General features: G+C 41.7%; 1 protein-coding gene across 5 annotated transcripts in view; it reads left to right on the top strand.

Annotated features, from left to right (window-relative positions):
• nlgn1 (neuroligin 1) overlaps positions 1-17,987 on the top strand; it is a 481,058-nt gene extending 463,071 nt beyond the window's left edge. For all 5 annotated transcript variants that reach the window (XM_055221273.1, XM_055221275.1, XM_055221276.1 and 2 more), the window contains 5 exons: positions 2,269-2,630; positions 5,340-5,500; positions 13,002-13,158; positions 15,745-15,822; positions 17,391-17,987. In XM_055221273.1, the coding sequence (XP_055077248.1) occupies positions 2,269-2,630; positions 5,340-5,500; positions 13,002-13,158; positions 15,745-15,822; positions 17,391-17,987 (1,355 nt within the window). The remainder of the gene's footprint in view (positions 1-2,268; positions 2,631-5,339; positions 5,501-13,001; positions 13,159-15,744; positions 15,823-17,390) is intronic.
• The last annotated feature ends 783 nt before the right edge of the window (positions 17,988-18,770 follow it).

Raw genomic sequence — 18,770 nt, 5'->3', positions numbered from 1 at the left:
AACCTTTATTATTATATTAGCCTGTTTACATTTCCAAAGCTAATGAAGGTGTATGGAGGTTAAAAACACAGTGGAGCACTTCCTGTATTACAACATGACATCACAAGGTGGAACAGAGTGTTTTCAGTCTGAGAGAAGAAATCAGCCTAAAAATGCAGGGTCTGAATGAAACAAAACAAAATTTCAGGTATCTTTTTGATGACGAAACGACATTATAACATGGATCAGAAAACAGAGTAATATGAGCCCTTTAACAGGATAATATGTTACATCATAAGAAGCAGCCATTGAAAAGCAAACTGATAGACTTTAGAATGAGCAAGAGCACTAATCAGGTGATAACAAGACAGTCCTGTCCCAGCTGTAAGTGGATTGGGGAAATAGGTGCAACAGATTAATGGCAGACGGGGGTGGAGTGGGGTTCTGGGACCGTTTGCAATGCAATGGCCTATTACCAATCCGTCAGCCCTCTTTTCAGCACGGTTGTTTAAAAAAATAAAAATAATGAAAGATAAAATAGCCTACACAAATTTCCCCCCAAGGAGAATTTAGAAGAAAAAAAAGATAAAACACCCTACATAAAAGAGAATTTAAAAAAAAAAAAACATAAATTCCTGTGTTCTGCTGCATTTTAGTTGTTACTTTTTCAACAACAATGAGCTTATAACAATAACTTGGTGAGATCTCATCTGCATCAAACTACAGGCCTATACTACTCTTTTACATATATTCTATCATTTATTTCAAATCAAATCTTCAATTCAACCTGTCATTTAGGCCTAAAAATTTGCTGAACTCACTGTTGCTCTGGACAAGGCCAGTTTTTTATGTTTTACGCAAAGTTGGTGCATTGTCATTTCAAAACCTTGTCACAATAAGGCCCATTCTGCAGTTTAGCAATGCAGAAGGTTTTATTTTGAAAGGTAAAGGGAAGTGTTTAGTTGATGTTAGCGGCACATTGACATCGCAGTAGGTTTTGAGTTACATGGGAATTAACGTACAACTTGACGGCACTTTGCGGCCCGGGATGAAACAAAGCAGAATGTCAGCGGCCGATTCTTCCAAGGCACGGGAAGAATCGGCCGCTGACAGCTCCTCAAAGAGCCGCAGTCTCAATCGCTCCGCACCTCTGTTGATAGACCATAAGCAACGCTAGACAAGACAAGCATATCCATTCTGTACAAAAGCTATAGCATCTTGTAGTTCCTCTTTATTTGAGACCTTTAGGCTATATGTCTTTTCCACAGAAGGGTTGTGTCATGGTTTCGGAAATATTTTCTTTAGAAGCAAAATAGTTCCTAGTTGCTTTTACAGCCCTTTGCCTGAGTTGCTTTGAGACTGAGCACTTGTTAGGTTGACATGGCTCCCTCACCTTAATGGAAGCACACAGTGGTTGACTTGCACCTTCACCCTCTCCAAACAAACTTAATGTTGTGAGGAAAGAGGCTTGAGTTACAGTGAAGTCGACCAAACACCGCTCCAGGGAATTCACCCCAAATTCCACTGCCTCGTTCAGACAGATTCTATTATAGTACACAGCCATTTTAGGATGAAAACACAATAAACTATGACAGATAAGCATAATGGGTTATATCTGTGTCAGAGAAGAGTTTCCTCACCGTTAAAGAGCCCATATTACTCTATTTTTGATCTACAGTGGAAATGAGAAGTTTACGTACACTATATAAAAAGACACATGCACTTTTTTTTTTTTTTTTTTTGGCTTACTGTGACAAAAAATCAAACTCAACCTTTACTGTTTTAGGTCAATTAGGATTACCAAAATTATTTCTATTTCCTAAATGCCAGAATAATGATAGAAGGATTTTCTTAGATAATTTTTTATTATTTCTTTCAAGAGTTTATGAGCATTTTTCACAACTTTCAGAGGCCAGAGTCACAGTCACAGTAAAGCTAACAGCTACTAGCATGCTAAGGCGCAGTTCCTGAATCTCTGACGACAAAACGCTTTATAATTAGATGCAGACAGCTCACAGTGGACTTGATCTCAAAGGCTGCTGATAAAATACACTGGGGCAAGACAAATTTTGCTCAAATATTTGGAAAAATTGGCCACAAAATTAAAGAGGACATAGGCCGATAATGTGTTGTCACCTTGGTAATTCAAATGTTCTAACTTAAAATACTGTCTACTTTTAAAAACACACATTATATACTACTCCAATGAAGTATGGGAATGAACAAAGAGAAAATGAACAAACAGCCATGTGAACGCTCTGTAATAAAGCTCCTGTCTCTTTCTTCCAGGTGAATTCCTAAACTACGACATCATGCTGGGGGTGAACCAGGGCGAGGGCCTGAAGTTCGTGGAGCTCATCGTGGACAACGAGAACGGCGTCCAGGCCAACGACTTCGACTATGCTGTGTCCAGTTTTGTGGACGACCTGTACGGGTATCCGGAGGGCAAAGACATCCTCCGCGAGACCATAAAGTTCATGTACACGGACTGGGCGGACAGACACAACCCAGAGACCAGACGAAAGACCCTCCTGGCCCTGTTCACCGACCATCAGTGGGTGGCCCCCGCTGTGGCCACCGCGGACCTGCACTCCAGCTTCGGATCACCCACATATTTCTACGCCTTCTATCACCACTGTCAGACTGAGCAGGTGAGATACACAAGGAGAAACAAAAAATAAAATGTTAAAATGTTCTTATTCATATATGTGCTATCGGACTAATAATGTAGGGCAGGGGTGTCCAAACTTTTCTCATTAAGGGCCACATATGAAAACAAAGACAAAGCTGAGGGCCACAGACTGGTCGCTAATACAGTGAATACTTCAAATCTACGTGTTTTTTTACAAGTTGGACTGAACCACTAGACCTTTATTCATGTTTACATCCTCAGTGGGACACATTAAATATTTGATATGGGCTTGTTAAAGTAGATTTTCAGAAATATACAGTAAAAAGTACTGTTTAAGGTAATATGGGCCAATTCACCTGGAAGCCCGAGGGCCAAGAAAAATTGGTCTGAGGGCCACATTTTGCCACCGGGCCACAGTTTGGGCATGCCCGATGTAGGGTTTGCCAATGTTGATAGGTCAGTGTTTTGTTTTGGGTTTTTTTTTGTTTGTTTTTTTCAGATTTGGGAAATGATTATCCTTAGACAGAGATATTTTCCACGTAAAATCTGTTAATTTTGGTATAATCCTTCATTTTAGTGGTAAATCTTCATATTCAAAGCAGTTAGAAAGAAGAGGGTGTCATCGGAGGAAATTATTTTGACAAATACAGGGTCATTTCTATGTTCCCGCATTTGTTGGGCTGTAGAAATAATCGGGAGCACCACAGCACCTCCATTGGCACCAGCAGACTGCACAGCATGTGGTCTGAGCTCCTCTTGTTACTTTGAATTATTTGGAATACTTGCAGCCACTGGAGCACCGCTTATGGATCCTATTATAGATCCATGAGTTTTACTAACACCAGATATACTTTCACTGTAAATACGGGGCCAAACCGTGCCACTTGGGTGAACTCTCCACCAGAAAAGGTACACAGCGCCTTTAAGTGTGTAATGTAGCAGTATTTTATCAAAGCGAGATGTGGTACGCCTTTTTCACTCAATAATGTAACGTGAATGATTTAGGTGTTTTTTAGACTTAAATCATTCACAGCAGCTGTTTTAGTGCTCATTTTGCACAGATTACTGAGATGGGCACTTTTGAGATGAGAAAAACACATTTTCGATTCCACTAGTTTTGAGAGAAAGACGTACAAATGGGCAGCTGTGAGTGAAATATCTTTTCTATTTCAAGTTTGACTGAAGAGGTAAAAGCACTCGGTCAAGTGTTGAAACTAGCAACTGATAATTTTATTGTTAGTGCTGATTTGATTTTAAAAACCTTCTGAATGACTAAAAACTACATTTTATTTTCAAGTTTGACCGTGTATTTTTTCCATTAAACTTAACCTCTTGCAAAAATCAACTTTGCATGTAAATTTACAAGTAAAATGTTCATAGAAACTTGAAAGAGCTGATTTTAATTGGCTGCAGTTTTAAAGCAGAATATGTCGGAGGTGACAGAAAAAATACTCTTTAACCCAAAACAGGGCAGTTTATTCAGATGACATTTTCCAGACGAGTGCGCTGGAACACAGAGTTTCTAAATATTTGTTTCTCTTTTTGTAATATATTTTGGCTTATCAGCAAAGGAGTGGAAAAAAACAAAATAAATGCAGTGTTTTGTGGCGTATCGGTAGCTAGAAAGTGAATTAGAATATTTGAAACTGAAATTCTGCTTACGTTAAAGCTGTTATATTGCGCTATTTTCTGATGTTTCCTCATCAAAAACATACCCAGAGTTGTGTTTTGTTTCATTCTTCTCTCAAATAGGAAAACACTCTGCTCCACCTTGTGATGTCATGTGGTAATACAGGAAGTACTTCTGTGAATGAAACAAAACACGTTGCTTAAAGCTCCGATGACTCAACTTTGTGTAATATAGGACTTTCAGTTAATTAAATGATCATAATCTTATCTCTTGCTTCATTTTATTGTGATGTGGTCAAGGTGCACTATATAATCCTTCAAACTGGTAGGCCCCCACCTGCTTGTTGCCATGGAGCTGTGATAGCTTTGCCCCCAGAATGTTCCACAGTAGTTCATTCGACTTCATGTATACTACTTTATTTTTACAATTACAGGCGTTTTTATTGCTCAGATCATTCTTCACCTCTCCGAAAACCTGACCTGTAACTGGGCCTGCTGCTGGCGTCATCCACTTGTCTCCATGGAGATAGATGATTGATGCCATACTGTGGAACATTCCAAGCAAGGCCATAATAACGTCTCAGAAATGCTGCAAAGTGCACCTTGAAATAAAATAAATAATTGAGTTGTACAATAATTTGTGGCCAGGGGATTTTAAACAGATAGTACTTCAGTCATACCAACAGATGTACAGATATTTGAAAAGTACTGTACCAAATTATTACTTAACGTGGAACACAGAGTCTGCAGTGGCCCAGATTTACTCCTCACTTACCTAATGCATTCCTAACATCACCAATTATTCACCACGATGACTTTATGAGCGCTTTCCACAACTCTCTGAGACCACAGCTAGCATGCTAACGTGCACTTCCTGATTATCAGTACACAGCAACACTTATTTTGACCTTACGAGCCGCTTAAACAATGGATCTGTACTGGGGCAAGACATATTTTGCATACATGGGGAAAAAATCAGAGCCTTTATAATAAATTTGAAAATATATACATTAAAAATCTGCCATAAAATACATGAATAGGGCACTGCTATGATACGTACAAATACAATATGCAATAATAATACTTTGTGTGTGTTCAGGTTCCTCCGTGGGCCGATGCAGCGCACGGAGATGAGATCCCCTATGTGTTCGGGCTGCCCATGATCGGACCCACAGAACTTTTCCCCTGTAACTTCTCCAAGAACGACGTCATGCTCAGCGCAGTCGTCATGACCTACTGGACCAACTTCGCCAAGACTGGGTAATATATTCTGTACATGTCTGTAAGGGTGAGCGGTATGCCAAAATAAGATTGAAATTTTTCCTCAAAGCCAGATCATGATTTCGATTTTATTGCGATTCATGTAGACTTATCACTAGATCACTCACTCAGAACATGAAAGACGCTGACCAATAGGACGAGTAGGTCAGCAAAAATAGTCTGTTTTTCAGCTGCTTCAAAAAGAGAATGACCGAATCACGATTGCGCGATATCAACAAAGCTGCAAATTGTCAAAAGGATGAGATCACAATTCGATTTAAGTCAAAATGAAATAGTAATAATCCCACAATTTTAAAGAACACAATTTATGCTGTTCCTCTGGTGTTAAGTATTAAATTATAACATATTTTATTCCTTTCTTTCTGTGATATATAATATACTACATGGAGATTTCAGTCTCTACTTTGAAACCTTTAGATTCACTCTTTCACTCAGCCCTTCGTTTCATAACAGGTGATGCATTTAAAACCCATCACTGTTCGCTCTATGAAAAAGTAGGTTGGCCGTTTATATCTGTCCGAAGAGATACTTAAAATGTATTTGTAATGGACTACTTGATAGACTGTTGAATACTGAAACGGGAACTTTTAATACAAGATCTCACAATTGTCTAAGTCTAAAAACTGGCCACACTAGAACTGAAATGGTTGGGGGAAAAAAGCACTTTTGATTATGTTGCTTCCCAAAAAAGGCCTGCAAAACTGGATCCTTTGGTGTTTGTAATGTTCAAATGGACTCATGTAGCTTTTGTTTTGTTTGTATTTTAAACAGGGCACTCGTGAAAAGGAGAGTCTAAGTGCTCTCATTGGCTTCTCTGTATAAATAAAGCCACATCATCAACCACAATATTGGTCTAAAACTGCTTTATAACGGAAACAGGTCCAACGACGACCTCTTCAAAACTGCAGAACTGTGAAATCCTGCTTCTTCCCAGTGGTATTTCAGCTGTGGATTTTTTTTACTTGCTGAAAAATGGCTTTGCAACATTTTTAAACCCTGCATGTGTTATTGCAAGTAAGTACGGAGCAGTAGGCAGGGATAGGGGATAGGTGAAAACTGAAATTTTCCGAACAGTCAAGCGTCAAATGAGGCACAATGCAGGATTAATAAAAACAATACTCAAATATTAAAATCAGAAACAAGTAACTACACATCATATGAATAAATCAACATTACAACTTCTATCGGTAAATTTGATATTACTTTTGAAAACCATATCTGAAGACACAGCTAAGTAACGTTTATGAGATGTAACCAAAAGTCCTGCGTGCAAATACTTTTACTCTCCTCTCATTTTGCAGTAATTGTTTTAGAGGGACAGTCGCTACTCAGAGCAGTGGCCACATTTATTGGCCTGGAGGGAAGACAGAAAAGCACTAATGATCTACATATATAACCGCAAATTGACACAAAATGGCGGGCACCTGGGAGATTAATGCCACCAATTTGAATGGTTAAGCATGTCCGTGATGAGATCTGGCTGGCTGTGAGCGTGGCTGCGAGACAATGGGGCGCTCCGTGGATCAGAATGGCTCCCACGTCATTGGCTAAGATTAGAGGCTTGTTTGAATAGATATACTGCGGCTGATATAGAAAGAGTTAGCTTAGTGACCTAATCCGGTTCAGACAGGTGGAACATTGACTTGATTCACTGCGGCGAGGAGATAGGCGATGCTATAAAATGCTAGGCTAATGTGGTGCTACTCATTAGCTGTAATTGTTTTAGTCGTGCGGTATGGTTAAAGAAATAAGAATGCATGAGAAACACTTTTTACTGTTATTATTTATATATTTGTTATACTATTTTAAAATTGAGACTATGGTGACATCAGAAACTCTTCATAAATCGTTATGCTAGCTGTTATAGGGGCGAATTTAGAGCCGAGTTCCATATTTAAAATTGCAACCGCGAGCATTGAAGCAACCAAAGAGCAACGCCACTAGTGGGAGCGACTTCGAGGAAAGAATTAGCCTGATTTGTCTGTTATTAATGTCCATATCTTGATTTATGGACAAAATAGCTACATTAAAATACCAGGATCATGTAAAGTGAGTGAATATGAACATTTTAAGACCAAAATAACGAGTCTGACAGGAGCTGTTTTTCCATAAAACGTGAACTGGAGTCAGAAGCGATGGAGCCCATGCTCATTTTCTATTTGGATCATGGTGGCTAGCAGGTTAGCTATGTCCATTTATATATACAGTCTACACCAATGGATGAGTATGGAACCTACCTGGACGATGATATAAAAGAAAGTACTACTATTTAGTGTTAAAAATGACATTCTATTGTCTAAAGAAATAGGGTTTTTTTTGGAATCAGCATTGAATCCATCCTTTAGTATCAAAGTTGAGTTTGAAATTTTAGTGCATTTTTTTCAAAATGCTGTATTCTTTTTACACTGTTAAAAAAAGCAAAAAAACAAAAAGGCTAACCATTGATTCTGCTTACATTTACACTAGAGATAATAGATGTATGTATCAGGCCGATATTGGTAGTTTTCAACATAATGGCTCAGTCTTAAAGGAGCGACAGAGATTTGATTTGTTTGGGCCAATCTCCTGACTAAAATAAATACTTGACCCTTGGAGGCACTGTACCTTTTTACTGTTTTTAAAACATAACTAGTTCATTTTAAACAGTTTGTAGTTGTCCAAAGTTATTCCTCACTTACCTTATGCATTCTGACCATCCTAATTACTCACAGCGTGGAGTTTATAAGCTAACCCGTCTCTTATGGGTTTGTAGTGAATCAGTAACTGAGTTCATTGCCAATATCATCTGGAGGGAAATTATCAAAATTGTCTCTATATATCGGTTTCAAAATATCAGCAGAGGTAATTGGCTGCTCTGGATTCTTAAAAAAATGTGCAGAGATAAGCCAGGAAAAAAACACTGTATGGATCTCTCTTTAATTTACAATTAGAGTAGAGATTGGTGCATTTTTCCATTACAAAATCAGTAATCCTAGTTTGGCCGTCTTAGAACAAGTGCTTGGATATAATAGAGAAGACTTACAGAGTGGATAGGTTGGCGGTCTAATACAGTTCAGCCAGGTGGAACAATGACTTGATTCCACTGTTTGCATTAAGCAGATAGGACTCATAATGTATAGCTAATCCAATTTAAAAGCAGTCCAGTTTCTGTCCTTAGATCATGGGGTCATGGTTTACTTGGATTAGCTTGTACTTAACCATGAGTCTAACCTTTTTATTGCAGCAGTGACAGGCAGCTGAAAAGAATACAAAATGAAACAAACACAATACATAGGTAATTTGTATTAATTTGAACTAAACCAGTCCCAAAATATTCACTGTAAAAGATAAATAAAATAAGTGAATATATTTTTTTTTTCAATTTCTGCTCTTAAAAATCCAATATCAGTCAGTCCCCAGACTAAGCATTAGTGCTACACAAAAAGAAAATGCCTTATTTGAGATAAAACTGGACTTCATCAACTTAAGGTTATCGATTAAGGTAAAAGTGGAAGTCCTGCCCCTCCCTCCACTCACTCTCCCCTTTAGTCCTACAGTCCCTGGTCCTCCTACCTTCTCTCTCCCTTTTAGTCCTCCAGACCCTAGCTTCCTCCCCCTCACTCTCCCCTTTAGACCTTCAGACATACCCTGACTTTCCTCTTTACTCCTCCAGACCCCTCTCCCCACAGTCTCCCCTTTAGTCCTCCAGACCCTGGCCCTGCTACCTTCTCTCTCCCCTTTAATCCTCCAGACCCTATCTTCCTCCCCCTCACTCTCCCCTTTAGACTTTCCTCTTTAGTCCTCCAGAGTGGGGTCTGGAGGACTAAAGAGGAAAGTGAGACCTCCCCTCAATTTCCTCTTTAGTCCTCCAGACCCCACTCCCCACAGTCTCCTCTTTAGTCCTCCAGACCCTAGCTTCCTTCCCCTTACTCTCCCCTTTAGACCTTCAGATCTCCCCTCACTTTGCAATTTAGTCCTCCAGACCCGACCTCCCACCGCCTCCCCTTTAGTCCTCGAGACCCTGTTCCCCTCCTACACTCTCCCCTTTAGTTCTCCAGACCCCCCTCTCATTCTTCCTTTAGTTCTCCTGAGCGCGCCCACCTCTCCTCCTTACTCTCTCCTTTTGCCCTGCAGACCCTGCTCCTCCACCTTCCTCACTCATCCTTCTAGTCCCCCAGACTCCCCTCTTCTCATGCTACCCTTTAGTCCTCCAGAACCCCATCCCTCCCCCCTTTTGACTCTACCCTTTAGTCCTCCAGACTCCACCCTTCCTCTCCCTTTTAGTTTCCAGACCACATCCCTTCTCCAACTCACTTCCCATTTTAGTCCTCTACACCTTCCTCCGTCCTCCCGTCTTACTCTACATTTTAGTCCTCTAGACCCCACTCCCCATAGTCTCCCCTTTAGTCCTCTATTCCCTGTCCCCCTCCTACACTCTCCCGTTTAGTTCTCCAGACCCCGCCCACCTCTCCTCCTCACTCTGTCCGCAGACCCTGCCCTCCCCCCTTCTTATGCTACCCTTTAGTCCTCCAGAACCCCATCCCTCCCCCCTTTTCACTCTACGCTTTAGTCCTCCACAGTTCACACCTCCTCTCCCTTTTAGTCTCCAGACTACATCCCTCCTCCAACTCACTTTCCCTTTTAGTTTTCCAGACCCCACCTCTCCTACCACCTCATTCTCCCCTTTAGTCCTCCAAGACCACGCCTCTCTACCCTTTAGTCCTCCAGTTTAACAGCTCTTTTGGACTGTGAGTAAAATTTTGGTGTTTAGTCCCATTTTAAAGCAGGCTCCGCATTTATTGTTCCTGTAGGGAAGTCAGTTCTCTGCATTTGACCCATCCTTCAAAGTCACTTAGGCAACCTGTGAGAAGACGAAGAACCAAGTTATCAACCTTGGCAGTCGGATAGGCCGATATTCATCCCCATATTAGATAAAATTGTAATATTATTCATTATTGCTTGACTGGCAACTGTAAACAGGCCTACAGTCCCCATAAGACGATTGGGTCTTCCATCATTGGCACCTAATTTGCACCTGCACCTCCGCGCTCAGTTCTACTTGTGCTTGAGTCACCTTGGGGTGCTGCGGGACGGTAAAACTAAGGGCTGACTCCGTGTAGTGCCGCTCTCCCGGGACGTGACTGTCTGCTTATTACAATTTTAATTTTGACCTAAGTGTAGCATCTCCCCGCGGCTAATCAGTGTAATTATGAAAATACAGGGATGTGCTTTAGAGACGCAGCCCCGAGCTTTCATCAAATTTTAATCAACTATGTCTGCCGCATCACATCTGATAAAAATCCCAAAAAGGTCAAACGCGCTGTTATTGCTCAAAAATGATTGGTTTTCTAAAGACACTGATTGAGTGAAAAGGTCTTATGATAGCTAATAATCTCCGAAGTTGCCCAAGTGAAGCGCTTTTATGCCAAATATTAAACAGCCAATTACAGGCATCTAATCAGGTCTTCAACTTTGGTTAGTCATACAAGGAAATAAGCTGCAACTTGAGAAAAGAGAGATACTGGGCGATAATGAATTTAGCCGTTGAAATCAAAGGTGGACTGTGTAAGAAAAGTCGGAGGGTTTTCCACTGTCTTGTCTCCATGGAGATATTGCTTTGCCTTGAGTGTTCCACAGTATGGTATTAAACTTACCCGTCAAGTTATGGTCGAAAGCAATAGGGCTGCAATGAGTTAATTGATTAATCTCAACTAATTGGTTATTGAAATCATCCATTTTATTTAGTAATTGATTAATTGGTCATGTTTTTATATAGCTCTTTTCCACCGTCAAGGTACACAAAGAGTCTTACATCAAGGAACCACTCACTCAATCATATAACAGTGTACACAGACACTCAGGGCGAGGAAGAGGGTTAAGTGTCTTGCCCAAGGACACACCAAAAGCATTGTCAGTGGATCAGACCCGCTCCACAGATGATGTTTATGTTAAGAGTGGGATTCGATCGCCAACGAATCAAATCAGTGGACAAACTCTCAACTAACTGAGCTACTGTCGCCCCAGACTCAAAACATGTCCCGAGCTGAGAGAATAGCTTTGTTACTCAGACAGAGCAGTAATGAAAATGAGTAAGACATTGGTACATTTTGTGTTTTTGATTAAATTGTCTGGTTTCAAAGGTAGCCATCTATGCAATGTTGTGAAATCGATTGCCATCCGGAAGTCATTTTGGGTCTGTCTGTAAATGCTCTCCATCAGATGTCCTCAAGTGGCTCCACTTCAGATTAGTTAGGTGCAGTCTAAGATAGCAATAACCTGCCTTTAAAAATATCTAATACCAAAGACTTACTGTGAAACATTCCAGGCAAAGCATAACTTGCTACATGGAGTGAAGCAGGGAGCTGACCATCCTGACATGGTGTGGTGCTGGGAAAAGCTCTCAAAATGATTGGGATCTTCCACAAAAGCTAGTATCCATCCATCCATTTTCTTTCGCTTATCCGGGGCCGGGTCACGGGGGCAGCAGTCTAAACAGGGACTCCCAGACTTCCCTCACCCCAGACACATCCTCCACCTTCTCCAGTGGGACCCTAAGGCATTCCCAGGCCAGCCGAAAGACATAGTCCGTCCGGCGTGTCCTGGGTCTTCCTGGTGCCAAAACTACTGACAAAAAATACTAAGTACTAGTAAACTTGCTTGACCAGCCAGTTGATCCTACATTCTTTTTGAATGCAGAAAGGTCTGAAACTGGACCATAAAGTGCACCAAACAACTCCAATGTGGAAGAATGTATCACATGTATCATCCAACAAAATCTCTAACTTCTTCATAAGGGGTTAGCGCTGTTTTGTTTTTTCTCGAAAGCTACCATGTTTGTTTTGACACAAATGGACCATGACTTTCCCTGATTGGTTTATCCGCCTGTCAGTCACTCCCAAAGGAAAAAAAAACAAAACAAAAAAACAGCAAGACAGGACATAGTTCCAGATCCAGAAGTCTTACCGTCAATTACCAGTAATCAAATTGTGTAGTTCTGGCCGGCCAGGGAATTAGTAAACACTTTCTGCTGTGGTCCATATAAATTAATAATAATAACATAAATTAATTGGTCCCTGGAGTCTTAGTTGACCTTTTGTGTGAGAGAGTTATTTCATGATTTGGTATTTTTTTGGTATTATAATGATCTGATATTTTGTGTTTAGTTCAGAGGTGACACCTTTTGTTGTTCTAATGTAACCGATTTATAAACAACCAGAAGAAATTTGAGGTGCTTCCTTACACCAGAACGCGACCGTATTTATATGTAAAAAGGCAGAATAAAATCTTCATTCAGAAATGTAATCTGTCACTTTGTTTTCATGTACTTTTTCTGCATAAATAGTTGTTTTTGCATGACCTCTCGTGCATTTTGGCTCAGATACATAGAGATACATAATTTTAAGAGATTTTGCCACACCCCCTTTTTACTCTAATCGGCAGGTCATGTCTTTAGTCGACTAACACATTTTTGTCCTCGCTTTGTCTTTGATGTGTATTGCAGTGACCCAAACCAGCCCGTGCCCCAGGACACCAAGTTCATCCACACCAAACCCAACCGCTTTGAGGAGGTGGCTTGGACCCGCTACAACCAGAAGGACCAGCTGTACCTGCACATCGGACTTAAGCCCCGCGTCAAGGAGCACTACAGGGCAAATAAGGTACGCTCGCATATGTCCTCATTCAGACTGGAAAAAAAGTATAAATAAAAGCATTGTTAAAGGAGATGTATAATGCAAGTTTGACTTTTAGGAGTTTTGAACCTGTTTGAAGTTGTGTTTAGAGTTGTTAATGCATTTTTAAAAGTTTTTTATTCTCCTGTGTTCAAGATTTAGGTCAATATTCGGATTTAAAAGTGTCCAAAATATAACATAATGATCCATGGGTTTAAAATGGCCTACAATAACAACTAAACCTGGGATGTCAGCTGTCATATGTTGAGGACACATAGCATAGAGGAACTTAAGGTTTAAGAAGCTGGTTTTAGTCTTAAGATGTGGCAACCCAAACTGAAGAGCTCATTGTGCATTTTGATGGGATATTTATTTCAGAAGTACAGCACTGCAGCAGAAAATGTAAGCATAACCATTTCACATCATGCAGCTGTAAAGAAAAAAGCACATTGTCATAACATGTTGAAGAATACTCCGAGATATACCTTTAAAGAAGACGTATTCCGCCTGTGTCTGCTGTATAGTTCTAATCTATGACACCTGTGGATCATTCTGTTATAATTTGCACATTTGAAATCACAATATTTTACTCAAATAACTTAATAAAAGAAACAAGTACACTGATTTCCGCGTCACAAAACTGCAGTGCCCAATGGGAGCTGACGTCACCGTGAACGTCATCACAACAGTCTGTTCCTCTGATGCATGGCTGCACGTGACACTAGCGAGTAGCAGATTTTATTTTTTTTTCATTTATACCAAAATGACTACACAACACTGTCAAATCCTGCATCTACGACCAATTACGAAAATAAAACTGGAGAAAGAAGTAAGTACAGAGCAGTGGGCGTACAGTATGTCGACGGTTGTGAAAACAGGGGTTAATCGGCAATATTGTGTCTTATTAAAGCGATTAAAGATTCCTCAAACAGGTATGAATCACTCCTAATACAACTTCAACAGGGTAAATGAGAAGAGGAAACTTCTCTCTGCTCTTAAAAGTCGATTTTGCATAATAAGTCTGCTTTAAGACCTTATTATTCCTCCCATTCTAATGCATTTCCATTCCTCTTTATTTCTAAATATTTAAGTGTAAATGCTTTTATCTGCATGTTGTCCTGGATTAAACAAGTGTGGCCCTCTCCTAAGAAGTGTTTTTATTTTTTATTTTTTGGTAAATATATTAAGGGAAAGGCCACTAGTGCATGGAGCCACTATAGACTTGTAAAAATACGTTACCTCACAGATGCCCTCACACGGTGACAGAGGATGTCCTTGTTGGACCTCAGATGAGATTCAGATGACTCCATTTAACCTTTTGTCTCCTGCTGTCATGTCTGTCCCTGTCTGCCCTCTCTCTCTCTGTTTCTATTCTGCTCTCTCGCGCTCACTCCATCCTTGACCCTTTTCCGCCATCTATCTTTCTTTCTTTTCTCCTTCCCTCTCTTGTTTTTTTTCTCTAACTGTAACCTTTATCTTCTATACATCTCTCTCTGCTCTCCTCTCTCTCCTACCCTTCCCTTCCATCTGTCTTCCACTCTGCTGCTTTCTTTCTTTCCTCTCTCACGGTTTCTCTCTTTCTTTTCCCCCTCCCCTCTGCACCTCTCCCTATCTTTCTCAATCTCTCCGGCCTCCTCCCTTCCCTCTTCTTCTCTGCTTCTCTCTCCCACTCTGTTCTGCTGTTTCTCGCCCCTTTTCTTTCTCATTCTCTTCCCCTCTCTCTGTCTTAATCTTTTCTTCCTTCTTTCATCTCCCCATCTTTCTCCTTCCCTCCACTCCTCTTGCACTCCCTCCCTCCTTGCATCTCTTCCCTCTCTCTGTCTCCCTCTTTGCTTCACTCTCCCTCACTCTCCTTCAAATCTGCACCCCTGCCCCTCTCTCTCTCTCTCTCCATCCTCCTCCTCTCTTCTCCATCACCCCTCTCCATCCTCCTTTCCCTCTCTACCCTCCATCTCTTCTTTACTCTTCCTCTCACCTCCCTCTCTTGCTCTCTTCCTCCTTCTCTCTCTGCATTCTTTCCCTCATCTCGCTCTGCTCTCCCACTTCCTCCTTCTCTCTGCCTCTTCCTCCCCCTTTGCTTCACTCTCCCCTCCTTTGATTCTGGACCCCCCACACCGCCTCTTTCTCGCTCTCTCTCTTCTCTTCCGTCATCTCGCTCTGTTCTCCCGCTTCCTCCCTTTTGCATCACTCTCCCCTCCTTCAAATCTGCACCCCTGCCCCTCTCTCTCTCCTCCTCTCTTCTCTCTGCCCTCCTCTCTCTCCCTCTATCTCTTCTTTAATCTTCCTCTCACCTCCCCCTCCTCCTTCCCTCTCTTTTACATTCTCACTCACACATGCCCACCTCTCTCCCTCTCTGCTCTCTTCCTCCTTCTCTCTCTCTGCACTCTTTCCCTCATCTCGCTCTGCTCTCCCACTTCCTCCTTCTCTCTGCCTCTTCCTCCCTCTTTGCTTCACTCTCCCCTCCTTTGATTCTGGACCCCCCACCCCCACACTGCCTCTCTCTCTCTCTTCTCCATCACCCCTCCCTTCCTCTCTCCTCTCCTCTGTCCCTTCCCCTCCTCCCTCTCTCCTCAGGTGAACCTGTGGCTGGAGCTGGTCCCACATCTGCACAGTCTGAACGAGGTCACGCAGCTCATCCCCACCACCACCAAGGTCTGCCGCAAATCAAATATTCTGCATTCAGAGGCGCTCGGCAGCTCAACTCCCAAATGTCACACTGCCTGTTCATATTTACTCTTATAATGCTGTTATGTGATGTAGAGCACTTTGTAGTGTTAGCAACCACTCTAAATATATTTACAGTAACACTATAATAACTTGCACTTAGTCAATGAACAAAGACTTAATTCGTAATCAACAAATCGTTTATAAGAATGATTCAGACTTAATAACTACTTAAAGGGCCGATCTTACACTATTTTTATCTGTTATAATATTGTTTTCTCGTCAAAAACATACCTGGAGTTGTGTTTTGTTTCATTCACACATGTTTAACACGTAAATCCTGAATATTTATGCTGAGTCCTTCTTTCAATCGGCTCAAAACACTCTGTTCCACCTTGTGATGTCATGTGGTAATACAGGAAGTGCTTCATTGTGTTTTTAAACTTCATACATCTTTACTAGAATCAGGTGGATACTTTCAGCCCTGGAATAATAATGGCTTACACTTGTAATGCACTTTACAGGCTTGTCAAAGCCTCTCAAAGCTCTACACTATAGTCATTATTCATTCATTTCCACACTTGATGATAAGCTACTATTGTAGCCACAGCTGCCCTGGGGCAGACTGACGGAAGCGAGGCCAATCAGTGCCATTGACCCCTCCGACCACCACCTATCATTCGCACACACACCACTTTCATACTAGGCAATATGGGTGAAGTGTCTTGCCTAAGGACACAACGACAGAACTTGGTCTGAGCGGGACTCGATCCTCTGACCTTCAGGTTGGGGGACCAACACTGTGAGCCACTGTCGCCCCTGGAATTGCCAATTGCTATTGAACTAAAAGGAAAAAGGTAGCTGGTAACTTGAAAACTACCACTGCATGACATCACAAGGTGGAACAGAACATTTTGAGGTTTGGAGATGTGGACAGACTAATAATAAAGGATTACTTAAATATGTGTGAATGAAACAAAACACAACTCCAGGTATGTTTTTGAGGAGTTAAAAACATTATAACATGGTTTAAAGCTCATTAAAATCCATTTTGTGTAATCAATACCCCAACTCCTAACCCTAACCCCTTAATTAAAATCACAGTATGAAACTTTTACTGTAGGATATATATCTCGACTAACTTCTAATAAAGTTCTAATATTTTCTTTTTTATGCATTTCATTTTTTTGCTCAAAATGATTCTGAGGGTACACACACTCCGATTAAAACTGGGTCCGAACTAAAATGGACTTGATCTTGAAAAAAACAGGACTATAGAACAACTGGGATCAAACAGATCCTAACTAATTGCCAAAATGATTAAAAAAAAAAAAAAACTTTTGCACACAAACCTCAAAATTGACTAAATTTTGAGGTATGTGTGCAAGAAAACAACTTAACCCAGACTAGAACAAGACAGAACAACATCAGAACTTAACTGGGCTCAACTGGACCATACCTTGTGAAGTGTGAATGCATTTAGATGTTTCTTCAGTATTTTTGACAAAATTTTCCAGTATTTTAACATGTTCTTACTCTAGATATCCTCTCTCCAGGTCCCACCACCCGAGACCACCAACCGCAGCCCGAAGCCGAAGCTGCCGGCCCCCAAGCGCTCCAGCCCGACGCCCTTCCCCACGGAGACCCAGGGCAGCCACAACCAGCCCCACCTGGTCGATCAGCGCGACTACTCCACCGAGCTGTCCGTCACCATCGCAGTGGGCGCCTCCCTCCTCTTCCTCAACATCCTCGCCTTCGCCGCTCTCTACTACAAGAAGGACAAGAGGAGGCACGACGTCCACCGGCGCTGCAGCCCCCAGAGGAGCGCGGCTAACGACCTAGCGCACACCCAGGAAGAGGAGATAATGTCCCTGCAGATGAAGCAACACTCGGAGCTGGAGCGGGATTGCCGGGGCGACTCCCTGCACCCTCACGACGTGGTGTTGAGAACTGCCTGCCCACCGGACTACACCCTGGCCATGAGGAGGTCCCCGGACGACATCCCGTTAATGACGCCCAACACCATCACCATGATCCCGAGTAGCATGGGCGGGCTGACGTCGCTCCATTCCTACAACACCTACCCAAGCAGCGGGCAGAACAACACACTGCCCCACGCGCACCCGCACTCACACTCCACCACCCGGGTATAGCCCTTCAGCCGCCGGGACCCTAACCAGGAAGCTAACAGGGCTAACAAAGCTAACGAGGCTAACGCTGCAGAGACAATGGGCCTGTACCGACACGGATACGTTTGCAGCCTGGAGTTATACCATTCTGGATTATACCACTCATTATATGTTCATATGAAGGAATATAAAAAGGGGATTTATCGGGGCTTAAAACGGACTACGAATATTTCTTTTTGTAAAAAACGAGAAAGTTTAAAAAGAAGTTAAAGAATTTAAAAACATCCTCACAAGCTTAAAACAAATGAAGCTTTTTTTTAAGTATTTTTGTTCCAGAGCAAAAAAAATAAAAAATAAAAATAAAACTACACTCAACTTCCTTTCTAGTGACAGATACGGCCTTTGGGATCTTTTGACGAACAACTGCTTGACAGAATTACTTCGGAGAGGCGCGGAGTTTTCAGACACGCCTGGGAGGTGACAATTGGGAACACTTTGTAACCCGAAAAGCAGACATATTGTTTTCCCACGGAAGATTACGTGCTGCATAAACTCAATTAGGCATGTGTTAACTTTATGTAAGATAACGCCGGACACTGGGGACGCGAGGACAAAACCAAGCAAACAAACGAAAACCCAGCCCCTGTATGCACAAATCCGAGGAGATAACTTTCCATTTGTTTATTTTTGAGACGTTTTATTGTATAGAACCTATTTACATATCTAGATCTGTACATTAAGCACCAAGGTCGTTTTCGGCCTTCTATCGAAACGCGAGAGGGGCGACTACTGCAAATATGCCAGCGC

This window comes from Periophthalmus magnuspinnatus, chromosome 4 (genome assembly GCF_009829125.3).
Source record: "Periophthalmus magnuspinnatus isolate fPerMag1 chromosome 4, fPerMag1.2.pri, whole genome shotgun sequence".
NCBI classification, from domain to species: domain Eukaryota; kingdom Metazoa; phylum Chordata; class Actinopteri; order Gobiiformes; family Gobiidae; genus Periophthalmus; species Periophthalmus magnuspinnatus.
This window is presented reverse-complemented; position numbering and strand designations above follow the sequence as displayed.